The sequence below is a fragment of the Asparagus officinalis genome, unplaced genomic scaffold (genome assembly GCF_001876935.1).
Source record: "Asparagus officinalis unplaced genomic scaffold, Aspof.V1 AsparagusV1_Un480, whole genome shotgun sequence".
NCBI classification, from domain to species: Eukaryota; Viridiplantae; Streptophyta; class Magnoliopsida; order Asparagales; family Asparagaceae; genus Asparagus; species Asparagus officinalis.
In genome coordinates this window covers 33,961-45,844 of record NW_017972745.1, presented here as the reverse complement: position 1 = coordinate 45,844, position 11,884 = coordinate 33,961, and the positions used below count along the sequence as shown (strand labels likewise).

The following is an 11,884-nucleotide window of genomic DNA, read 5'->3' as shown; positions in this document are numbered from 1 at the left end:
TTATTTTTTGTGTTAGTTCTAATAGACTGTTTTGTTAGGTCTATTGTCTGCTTTGTTAGTTCTATTGTATGTTTTGTTAGTTCTATTGTCTATTGTCTGTTCTGTTAGTTCTAATGCTCAGTGTGTTAGTTGTGTTAGTTATTTTATTAGTTCTATTAACGCTCTTGTTAGTTTTAATGAGAGTTAGTTCCATTAACGCTCAGTGTGTTAATTCTATTGTCTGTTTTGATAGTTCTAATTGACTGTTTTGTTAGGTCTATTGTCTGTTTTGTTAGTTCTATTGTCTGTTTTGATAGTTCTAATTGACTGTTTTGTTAGGTCTATTGTCTGCTTTGTTAGTTCTATTGTCTGTTTTGTTAGTTCTAATAGACTGTTTTGTTAGGTCTATTGTCTGTTTTGTTAGTTCTATTGTCTGTTTTGATAGTTCTAATTGACTGTTTTGTTAGTTCTAATAGACTGTTTTGTTAGGTCTATTGTCTGTTTTGTTAGTTCTATTGTCTATTTTGATAGTTCTAATTGACTGTTTTGTTAGGTTTATTGTCTGCTTTGTTAGTTCTATTGTCTGTTTTGTTAGTTCTAATAGACTGTTTTGTTAGGTCTATTGTCTGTTTTGTTAGTTCTAATTGACTGTTTTGTTAGGTCTATTGTTTGCTTTGTTAGTTCTATTGTCTGTTTTGTTAGTTCTAATAGACTGTTTTATTAGGTCTATTGTCTGTTTTGTTAGGTCTGTTGTCTGTTGTGTTAGTTCTAATAGACTGTTTTGTTAGGTCTATTGTCTGCTTTGTTAGTTCTATTGTCTGTTTTGTTAGTTCTATTGTCTATTGTCTGTTCTGTTAGTTCTAATGCTCAGTGTGTTAGTTGTGTTAGTTATTTTGTTAGTTCTATTAACGCTCTTGTTAGTTGTAATGAGAGTTAGTTCCATTAACGCTCAGTGTGTTAGTTCTATGTGTTTTCGTATTAGTTCTAATGCTCAGTGTGTTAGTTCTATACAGTGGCATGATAGTTCTAATGTGTAGCATGTTAGTTCTATTAGGTATAATGTCTGTTTTGTTAGTTCTATTGTCTGTTTTGTTAGGTCTATTGTCTGTTTTGTTAGTTCTATTGACTATTTTGTTAGTTCTATTAGGTACAATGTCTGTTTTGTTAGTTCTATTGTGTTAGTTCTAATGCTCAGTGTGTTATTTAAAGGCGTCAACCGTCATAAACCAGTCACAGAATTGGTAGACATCCCTTTTCATAAACATAATGCTTGCGCATGCATGTTTGCAAGGGACACGGGTTACATCCCACCCACGGCAAGTGCATGTTTTATTGTCTAGATCCACTTGACAAGATCTATGGGATTGTACTTCAAATAAGCCTGTGTGGGACTGACGAACCTCCAACGGGCGTCCATTGTCCATGTTCTCATTGAGGGCAATTTCAGCTTTGGGGCAAAGAACTTGATTCCAACTTTCAGCCATGACTCGTCGCTCATTCATACGCACCATGATATGTTTACGAATATGCTCTATCAGTTGGAGTATCCGTAGAAGCCTTGCCTCATGAATCCATTTGTTGAATGACTCTGCAACATTTGATGTAACGTGACCATATCTAAACATAGACAGTGTTAGTTCTATCTACTTCTATTAGTTATATGTAAGGTAATCAAATGAAATATTACTTGCCTAACTCCAGGAAAAAACGCATTGGCCCAGTTTTCTGGAGCATAGTTCATCACAATATTGTATGCACGCTCGTCAATTAGTCTGATGTCGTCCATATAATCATTCCATTCTGCTCTAGTATATTTGTAACAGGCAGATTGCAGTAGATTACCCAAGATCTGAGAATCCTTTGACTTGAATCCCAAATCCTTCAACTTTGTTCTGAAGTTCTCGACCAGATGCAGCACACAGCGAGAGTGTATAGAATCGGGAAAAAATTCTCTAACTGCTTCTCTGATCCCTTTATCCGCATCTGAAATTATCACTAGCTTATGTGGAGGGTTGTATGGATCTGCCCTTTCATAGAGAATGGACCACAGACCTACAAAGAGTATTGGTTAACAACCCTTAAAGTTAACTACGAAGGAGATAGAGTTTCTGAAGTGTTAGTTCTGTCAGGTGTTGTGTTAGTTCTATGATCTGTTTTGTTAGTTCTATTGTCTGTTGTGTTAGTTCTGTACAGTGTCATGTTAGTTCTAATGTGCAGAGTGTCAGTTCTATTGTCTATTGTGTTAGTTCTGTTATTGATAGTGTTAGTTCTATTGTCTGTTGTGTTAGTTCTAATATTGATAGTATTAGTCCTAGTGTCTGGCGTGGTAGTTCTATCCACCTAAGTTTTAGATCTAATGTGCAGCGTGATAGTTCTATTTGTTCATTTTTAATAGCTGCATTTGATTGTGGTGTGGTTAACAGCCCTTAAAGTTAACTACGAAGGAGATAGAATTAACATTATAATGTTGGAACTAACCTTGTAGGAACCACTTCCAGTTAACATTATTTTCTTGATCGCAGATACAATAGGCCAATGGAAATATCCCCTGATTGCCATCATATGCCACGGCGCTTAATAGTATACCTTTGAATCGATCTTTCAGAAAGGTTCCATCCAAAAATATAAGTGGTCTGCAACCTTGTAAAAAACCATTTATGCAGGCCGCATAGCAGATGAATATCCTTGTAAACCTACCCTCGTCTTGTTCAACATGAATGTAGCTTCCCGGATTTGTCTTCTTAACCTCGTCTACATACCTAGATAATTGAAGATTAAGCGTTAGTTTCAACATTATAAAGTTATGAGACTTATAGCGTCATATAAATGAAAACAACAGCAACTTGTGTATATATGATCTTCTGATTTACCATCTCAATTGATCGTAGGACTCATAAGCATCACCATATAATCGCTCTTGAGCTCTTTCTTTACCCCACCAAATCTTACTATATTCAACCCTAATCCCATATGAACTTAGAAACTCCTTCTGAACGTCAATAGGTCGTATATCCGGACGTACCTTCAACGTGGGTTGTAATTGGGTAGCAATGAAATGACGAGAGGCTCTAGATTGACCTGCATTATTGGCATGTTGTCCACAGTTGTGAATGTCCACGAACCTTTTTATTTCAAGTCTATTATCATTTTTCGGCGGAGAGGCAAATAACATCCATGGGCAATTTTTGGCTACCTTAAACCGGCAAAAAACTCGAATACGCTTTGGTTCATTCTTCACAAACTCATATTCGAATTTTTTGGCCATGGAGTAGTATAGCAAGGCCAATCTTAACTCCTTCGCACTTTCAAAATGTTGCCCCTCCCCAGTTAACGCAGTGTGCCACCAGGCAGGAATCCTCTCAGATCTGCTAATCATGTCATCAATCATCATAACATTATCTCTTGAAGGAATGTCATTGGGATTCTTATCTGCAACAGTTGTGGACGACAACTCCGGCGGGCCACAGTCTATACTTTTCGAGTTTAGACTTCTGGAAGCGCTACAAATATTAACAACAGGAAAATAGTTAATCATAAACTACACAAATAAAAGTGTTGATAGGGGTCTAACACGCTTTAGAGTAGCTCTACCCCATATGGAACTGGTGATAGAACTAACATACAATCGTGTAGAAGTAACAAAATAGCTACTAGAACTAACAGAAACCCCTATATGTATTAATAGAACTAACATGCATGCATTCGTGTAGAACTAAGAACTAAGATGCATGCAATCGTGTAGAACTAACAAAATAGCGATTATAACTAACAAAATAGCCATTAGAACTAACAAAATAGCGATTAGAACTAACAAAATAGCCATTAGAACTAACAAAATAGCGATTAGAACTAACAAAATAGCCATTAGAACTAACAAAAACCCGTTCAGCAACAACACGTTGATTAGAACTAACAGGTCAACGATTACAACTAACATATTGTTGAAATGCATCTGAAATCCAGTTTAACATTCAACATAGACAAAAAGAAGACGATTAGCACTAGCGTTCGTTTACTTCGCAGTTAACCTACATGTCTTGTGGGACTTGCTCTTTGCAAGGTTGGACTCGCTCATTGCAGTGTATATTCTGCAAATCATCAGCTTTCATGTGAACCTCTTTCAGTCCAAGATTGTGGCAATGCTCCACCATAGACATCATGTCCCCCTCGTTCTCAATAGGAAATTTCAAGCTTCCAGCTGTTTCATCTTCGTATGACAGAATTAATGACTCATATGGAATACCTAACCTCTCTGCCACATCAAATTTAAGATCCAGGATGGTGGTTGAGGAGTTAATCTTCAAAAATAACGCATTGTACCCCGAAGAGACAATGCAAATGATGTCCTTCTCAGCCATTTTGAAGAGAAGGTAAGATTAATGGCGCGAGTAAAGGAGAGAATTTTGGTCTGAGGAGAAGTAATGGATAACTAAATAGTTATTGCTCATGATGAGAAAAAAAGGGGGGAAATTTCTCTCCATTTCTTCCATCTTATCGCATTAAAGAGGAGTGTCTACTGTTAAGGGACGGCGCCTCGTCTGGGGAAGAAGGAGAATGGCAGTATCACCTTTTTTGAAAAAAAATACAATCTGCTTTTGTACAACGCTGACGTGGAGGGGGCTTAAAATATTAGTCTTCACTTTTTAGGGCTAATACACATAGGCCGAAATACGAGGGGGCTTGTCACATGAAGTTCCTCATTTGGGGGCCTGGACACAATTTTCCCTTATATCTATATACATAGTTGTTCAGACCTTTTATTTACATCCGTTCGAGGTTGGAGATGTATCTAATTTGACAATTGACATTTAAAGCAATACTCATCCACAATTGTCATTCTAGGACTTGCCAATCACCCTAAAGTAAAGGGGTTTTTTTGCAATTTGCCCGCGAAAAGCTCACCTCCTCTTCCGATCCTCGACCAGAGCTCCACATTCAACGACTCTCGCGATCTTCTTTCCATTCACTCCTCTCCTTCGTAGAGAGAGAGAGAGAGAGAAGAGAGAGGAGCTTGCTAGATCCAGATCCAATGGATCCGCGATTGCACGCGACTCGCAGGGACTGTCCGCCGGCGGCCGCCGTGGCATCGCCGCGACCTACCTTCCCCCTCGCCGGCGCCGCCCACCAACCCTACGTCTCCGAGCTCCTCTCCTTCACCCTCGATCGCCTCCACAAGGTAATCCACCGTCTTCCCTCTCTCTAGATCTCTGCGAACCCTAGATCCGATCCGACCCGGTCTCGCTTGCCCCCAATTGCAGGAGCCGGAGCTTCTCCGCGTCGATGCGGAGAGGATCAGGAGGCAGATGCAAGAAGTCGCGGTCGGGAACTACAGGGCCTTCATCGCTGCTTCTGACGCCCTCTCTTTCGTTCAAGAGCAGCTCACTGGCTTCGACAAGCACTTAGAATCGCTGGTAATCTCAATCCTAGGGTTTGTGGGTTTCACGTTGTTGTGGTAGGGGGTCAAGAGTTGATCTTTTTCGTGTGGATGTAGATAACTGAGATCCCGAATCTGACGACGGGTTGCACTGAGTTCCTCGAATCGGCGCAGCAGATTTTGGAGGAGAGGAAGCTGAATCAGACGTTGCTGGCAAATCATAGTACTTTGCTCGACTTGCTTGAAGTTCCGCAGCTAATGGACACGTGAGTGATTGATAGGGTTTATGAATTAGGGAATTGACATACATTCGAAACAGAAGTTGAAAGATCGTATCTTTGTATTAACATGTTGCACCTTGATATCCTTTTCCCCCTTATGAAACTCATTTTCAGGTGTTTTATTTGTCCTCTATTCTTCTGAAAGACTAAATTCATCCTAAGAGCTATTTGCGTAGTCTTACTATTCGTCTCTTTAAGCTTGAGAGTTCTATCCTTGTGAACTGTTCTCTTACCCGCATTGCATGCGTGTGTAGAAGGTGTTCAGCATTCTAGATTTCTTGAGGCTACCATGATGTTAGATTATTCGTGATTTTTCTTTTGTCTAATATTTATCGTTTCCCCTAAACATTTCCATTCTTCTGGTTGAGCTTTTAAGAACATTACTTGAATGATTAGACTAACTTTTCCTACTTCTGCAGATGTATACGTAATGGAAATTATGATGAGGCCCTTGATTTAGAAGCTTTTGTGTCCAAACTGTCAAAAATGCATCCCGAGTAAGTAGTTGTTATCTTCTGAGAGAAAATTCCAATGATTTGTTCTAATTAATATGTTTCAAACCATGTGACAATATCTAGCCTTGATTTTTGGAATCAAGCTTACCTGTCATCCAGGCACTGGCAGCAGAAGTAAGACAGACAGCACAGTCTCTTCTCTCTCAGCTTCTTCATAGACTTCGGACGAATATACAGGTAGCCTATAGTATATTAGGTGCTGTTAACATTAACTTGCTTCAAATGTAGAGAAGTAATATAAAAACCACCCTTCAATGATAGGGAGTTACTCTTTTCCATTTTTCTACATGAGTTGGTTTTGGTTTTGAAAATGTTAAGGTTGTTGCAGCCAGTATGAGTCACCTTCTCCATCAAATCACTTAAGATTTAGGCCAAATATTTTCTTTTGTTTTGTATCTGTAGTACATACTTAAAGTTTACTACTGGTTGCAGTTGCCTGAATGCCTTCGTATTGTTGCTCACTTACGGCGCATAGGGGTATTCAGTGAATCGGAGATGCGTTTACAGGTGTGCTCTCTCTGTTTATGCTTACTATTTTGTCTGTTTGTTTTCACTATTTCATTTATATATTTTTTTGGGAGTTGGACTGAAACTTTCTTTCTTTATGACCAATTAAAGTAAAAACTCTTGTAGCTACTAGAGCTTCTTTTATATATTCTGTGTGGACCCTTTATGATGTCTTCCTTCTCAGTATCATATCTGCTAAGCTATGTAGCACGGACACGGATCCGACACGGCCATCCGACACGCCGACACGAGGCAAATCCTAAAAAATACATAGGATACGTGTGTTCGACACGTGTGTCCGACACGGACACGACACGACACGGCTTCATGTTATGCGTGTCCGTGCTTCATAGCTGCTAAGTAAACATATCAGTTCACAACGAATCACATTTTAGACCGACCCAGTTAAGCTCTAAGACGATATTTTGCCATGAATTGCATGAAATTGATAAAGTCATAGATGACAATATATGAGTACCAACAACTGTAATTGTAGTTATCTTAGAGTAAAATCTACATGGGAGTCCCTGAAGGTCCGTGTCAACTCTTGTCCCGCAATGTTTTCTTCTTGACACCATGTCCTGAGTGCTTTCATCTGTCGCTGTTGCTATATATGTTACCTTATTTGTCGAGTGCATTTTGTTTTTCCTTGGATGAGATACTTTCTTTGCTGACTTCCGTTGGGATAGGACTTCCATTTCTGGGTCATAATCAGAAGTCAGAAATTTTTTAAGGCATGTATTTCTAGGATTGAATTCAATTAGATTAAGTTAACCCACACTTACTATAGCTTACTCTTTTTTTTATTGTTATGAAGTGTGCGTTCTAGAAATATTCTTCAGTAATGGAATGGGTTCCCTAGACCGCATTATGTTGTTTTTCCCCCTTTTGCATGTTGACGTCATAAATCTTCTAATTTAGTTAATGAAATATTCTTGTGGCTTTTTCTATGATTTAATTTAAATGCACTTCTAACTCTAGATCTATGCTATTGGCAGTTCTTGAGGTGCAGAGAAGCATGGCTTTCTGGCATTCTTGATGACTTGGATCAAAGAAATGTCTACGATTATTTGAAAGGGATGGTAAATTCTCACAGGATGCATCTCTTCGATATTGTCAATCAATACCGTGCCATATTCAGCAATGATAAATCGGGGAGTGAAGAGAACTCTGACGGTGGACTTCTTTTCAGTTGGGCTATGCATCAAATTGAAAATCACTTGACTACTCTAGAGGTCATGCTTCCCAAGATTACAGAAGGTGGATCTCTGTCAAACATCCTTGATCAGTGCATGGTAAGATTATCTCAACGTCTTCTTTAAACCTTTTGCATTTTTGGATCACTAACTCCAAGACTGCAAGAAATGTTCTCATATGTTTTAAGTAGTTGGTTTCTCCTGTTTTTACGTTTAGACAATTGTGTTTTCTAGTTAGGTTTTTCCTTTCGTGTGCATGTTGTAGATACGGGTTGACATGTTATATTTTTTTTATCCAAGCCTTGCAACTCTTAAGTTGATTTGAATTTAAAAAGATTCATTCTAGTATGGTCTCACTTGCTCTGATCCGCACATTCCCTACTTTCTTTCTTTCTTTCCTTCCTCCTTTTTTTTGGGTAGTCTTGGTCTGCACCTTCCTGTTATACTAACCTTGTTATTGTTGTTATGTCAATGTGTGGTATGCATATGTATTCTCTAAGTAAGATAAAAGATTTTAGTATATCAATCATCTCAACTTCTGATATACTCTTCTTAGATCAAAGCTAGTTAGATGTGCCAATATTGTGTGATTGTGAGTTTTAGCTTCATCACCTGCATAAGTCTTCTTGGCGGCATGTAATTTATTTAGGACATATTTTCTTTCAGCGAATATGCTCCTGATTTGCCTGTAAAATCGGCGAATATGCTCCTGTTGACTGTAAATTCAGTATTTTTCTGTTGTCTGCAGTATTGTGCAATGGGTCTTGGTTTGGTTGGGTTGGATTTCCGAGGCCTGCTTCCGCCGCTTTTTGAAGAGTAATTGAATATTTTTTGTTTTACTTTGCTCCATTCATCACTTACAACTGTTAATCTTGTTGCCTAACTGACGTTGTTTGATCTTTCCAGTGCAGTTCTTAATCTATTCTCAAAAAATTTGAGGACGGCAGTTGAAAATTTTCAGGTATATGTTTGTGAAATTCATCTGCATGACCTCCATTGAATATTACCCAACTCACTGTCTAACCTCTACCCTTTTTCCTGACGCTTTAGCATAAAATTGGATTTTAAAGATTCTTGTCATTTTCTTCTATATCCAACATTTTACTTGGTTAGTGTGTAGCAGATACATTTTTACCAAAATAAGATGATAAAATTTCTGAACCTACAGCATATTTTAGCTCGTCGATAAAAAGTTCTGTTTTTGCCTGTTGCTCTTGGTTATGATGATGATATATGCTTTTGCGGCTCTATTATAGGTGGTCTTAGATTCACATCGGTGGGTTCCTTTACCATCTGTAGGCTTTACGACCAATGGTGCAATTGATGAAAACCAGGATGATGTGACTCCACCTTCTGTTTTGATGGAGCATCCGCCTATTGCAGTATTTGTTAATGGTGAGCATCCTATGAGTTTGTTATTATAGTACGATGGATATTATAATGACTACCTACACTGTGGAAGTTTAGTGGCTTGCATTTGATGATACGTGATTCATAAAGGCTACTAATATTATGTAGTTATGTGGCGTAAATCTGCCCACAATATGAGGACGTACTCTTGCACATATCTTATGGCTAAGAGTCTCATACTTGATTACTTTCTTTTTGAACACTTAGGTCTTATATTTGAGTAAATAGATCTTACAACCTGCTAGTACTAATAAGGACAGCTAGGAAAACAACATCACAAATAAAAATGGTGTGATCTATTACACTAAGAAATCTGAATATATCGTATGATTTTTCCTGATTAAGAATTGAGCTACAATGGGTGAGCTTTCATGAGAAATCTCAGTTCAACATTAGAATTCATATTGCATAAAAGGTTGTCTAAGAAATGATCTTTCACATCCAAGGACGAAGCTTGCCTAGTTTCATATGTTTGTCCTTTGAATGGATTAGTTAGCTGAAAAGACTGATGGTACTAAAAGTAATATTCTGATTCAAGGATAAACTTGGAGAAAAGAAACTGATCATGGCCTCTCAAGGACCATGGACCATGGCCTCTCAAGGGCCATCCTTTGCAATGGACCATGGCCTCTCAAGGATTTTGCCATGGACAATATTTTTACTTACTAACGATGAATGAAATGATTTGGAGAAAGAAGAAAGATCTTTTTTTGGTCTTATTGGGACTAGATAACGTTTAAAATTTTAAAATAAGATCCACTAAGGAGATTATAAGATTGTACAGTGTGGTTTTGAAAAGAAATAAATTAGTTATTGTATGTTAATGTTTAAGGACATGAATAATGGAGGAGCATCTCAGTTTGAGAACAACCAGATAAGGATGGAATTTCTTGCTCTCTTATAAAATATTCAGCATTAAGTGCACTAATTGCCAGTGAAATTAACTTTGTAGGCATATCTAATCCAATAGGGAACGTGAAAATGATATTGGTGGAGAATAATAGTAGATGAGTCTGGATTTCACAAATTGGAGTTGAGGGTAAAATTTGAAATCTAGCTTTTTGGACTTTAAAATCGAGCCCAAAATGAGTGTCCAAACACGGGATTTGGATTTGGGCTGTGTGCTGGATTTTAGATCCAAGCCCAAATCCATGATCCCAAACATAGCCTGAGCAACCAATGTCATCAAATGATTGCAAGCAATTAGTGTTTAAAAACAAACCATTTTAGCATACAACTCATCTTTATGCGTATAACGAACCTTCTTTAACCAATGCCGTCTTTGATGATGTTTGTCAAGCTTCTATTCGGTATATTCCTCACAACCATAACTGTCAAATATTGCCCCTTCGTAATTCAGAACAACTGTTACATTTTCTTTACGATACCATTTCCAGGTGTTTCAGCAGCTATGAATGAACTACGACCTTGTGCCCCATTAAGCTTGAAGAACATTTTGGCTCAAGAGGTTGTTAAGGGATTACAGGCCGTTTCTGACTCTTTAATTAGATACAACGCCATCAGGGTGCTCCGAGGAAACGAGTCAACTCTCTTCCTTTCCCTCTGTCAAGCATTTATTGAGGTAACTTTTTTTTTTAGGTAAACTGCTCTTATTACTTTCAACCCATCCTAATCTGAGAAGAGGATAATATAACATATATTAATAGTTACCCCAAACATGTCATATGCGAAGCATGTGTTGACTTGAACAAAATAGCGAAACAAGTTCAGGGGTTTTTCTCTAATTTACAAAGTTTTGTGTGGTGTAGTGCAGAAGACCCCAAAGTTAAGTTTAGGGAGGTTTTGTGGAATTTACCCGTTTATAAGAAATGATTTTGGCTTCTTCTCTCCTGAAACTTTTGCCCTATTTATATATAGTTTTGCAACTTTTTCAGGTGGCATATCCATATTGTGCAAATTGCTTTGGCCGTTGTTACCCCAATGGAGCTGCTTTGATCATAGAATCTAAAAGTGCTTTTGATGGCGTAAGCCAACTAGTTACAGTGGCTCCTGTAAGAGGACTTAAAAGCTCCGTCATGGAGAGTGTTGAGGTGAAACATACAAGTGAGAATGGAGGTGATATGGTGGTAGTAGGTAATGTAACTTCAGTTGATGATTCAGTATTGGAGAATTCTGGTACAGATCAGAAGGGCACGGAGACTAGCCGATTAGAATCTAGAAGCAGCATATAGTTCAGTTTTGAAGTGATAATTTTAGTCAAGACGTCGCGAAAGCCGAAGAATGTATTGTCGATAAATCAAGAGAGCAATGCAGCAACAAGAAAAGGATTTTGCTCTCATTTTATGGGCTCCATCTTCAGTTATGCCCACGGTGCACGTGATGTTTCGCAGTTTTACTCATGTTATACAAGCACCCTTCATCCTCAACATTATCTTCAGTCGACATCATTATTCCCATTAATTTCTTGTTCTTTAGATTTCGTCCATCTCTCGTAATTGGAGCTTATTTTATTCTGTGATAATATCCGCTCGAGGTTTTACAAGTTTCAGTCTTGTGATTGCGTTCTCTTTCCTCCCTGTATGATTTTTGTAAGTCTTTTTTTTCGCCACAGTTGACATTTCTGAACGTATACAGTCTACATGAATCTTTATCATCTTCTTA

The 11,884-nt window shown here is 38.1% G+C and overlaps 2 protein-coding genes across 2 annotated transcripts; one reads left to right on the top strand and one right to left on the bottom strand.

Annotated features, from left to right (window-relative positions):
- Positions 1-1,513: 1,513 nt before the first annotated feature.
- LOC109827857 lies at positions 1,514-4,337 on the bottom strand. The gene is made up of 5 exons (XM_020394878.1): positions 4,012-4,337; positions 2,850-3,479; positions 2,458-2,738; positions 1,667-2,031; positions 1,514-1,567 (listed from the first exon to the last, which is right to left on the bottom strand). The coding sequence occupies exons 1-5, from the start codon at positions 4,335-4,337 to the stop codon at positions 1,514-1,516; spliced, it is 1,656 nt and encodes a 551-aa protein (XP_020250467.1).
- A 671-nt stretch (positions 4,338-5,008) lies between these two features.
- Positions 5,009-11,884, top strand: LOC109827856 (conserved oligomeric Golgi complex subunit 8). Its single transcript, XM_020394877.1, has 12 exons — positions 5,009-5,155; positions 5,238-5,390; positions 5,471-5,619; positions 6,054-6,131; positions 6,233-6,326; positions 6,582-6,656; positions 7,655-7,951; positions 8,601-8,668; positions 8,759-8,813; positions 9,109-9,247; positions 10,660-10,844; positions 11,158-11,884. Exons 1-12 carry the CDS (start codon positions 5,009-5,011, stop codon positions 11,452-11,454), a joined length of 1,737 nt encoding a protein of 578 aa, XP_020250466.1. The 3' UTR covers positions 11,455-11,884.

What these genes read in the sequence shown, in the direction of transcription:
- LOC109827857 (XM_020394878.1), bottom strand. Translation starts at nt 4,337, where the DNA reads ATGGCTGAGAAGGACATCATTTGCATTGTCTCTTCGGGGTACAATGCG. An exon ending in GAGCAAGTCCCACAAGACAT is followed by an intron (nt 3,480 to 4,011) that starts GTAGGTTAACTG and finishes TAATATTTGTAG; the next exon opens with CGCTTCCAGAAGTCTAAACT. An exon ending in TTTTTCCTGGAGTTAGGCAA is followed by an intron (nt 1,568 to 1,666) that starts GTAATATTTCAT and finishes CAAATGTTGCAG; the next exon opens with AGTCATTCAACAAATGGATT.
- LOC109827856 (XM_020394877.1), top strand. Translation starts at nt 5,009, where the DNA reads ATGGATCCGCGATTGCACGCGACTCGCAGGGACTGTCCGCCGGCGGCC. An exon ending in GTTCCGCAGCTAATGGACAC is followed by an intron (nt 5,620 to 6,053) that starts GTGAGTGATTGA and finishes CTACTTCTGCAG; the next exon opens with ATGTATACGTAATGGAAATT. An exon ending in CTTCCGCCGCTTTTTGAAGA is followed by an intron (nt 8,669 to 8,758) that starts GTAATTGAATAT and finishes TGATCTTTCCAG; the next exon opens with TGCAGTTCTTAATCTATTCT.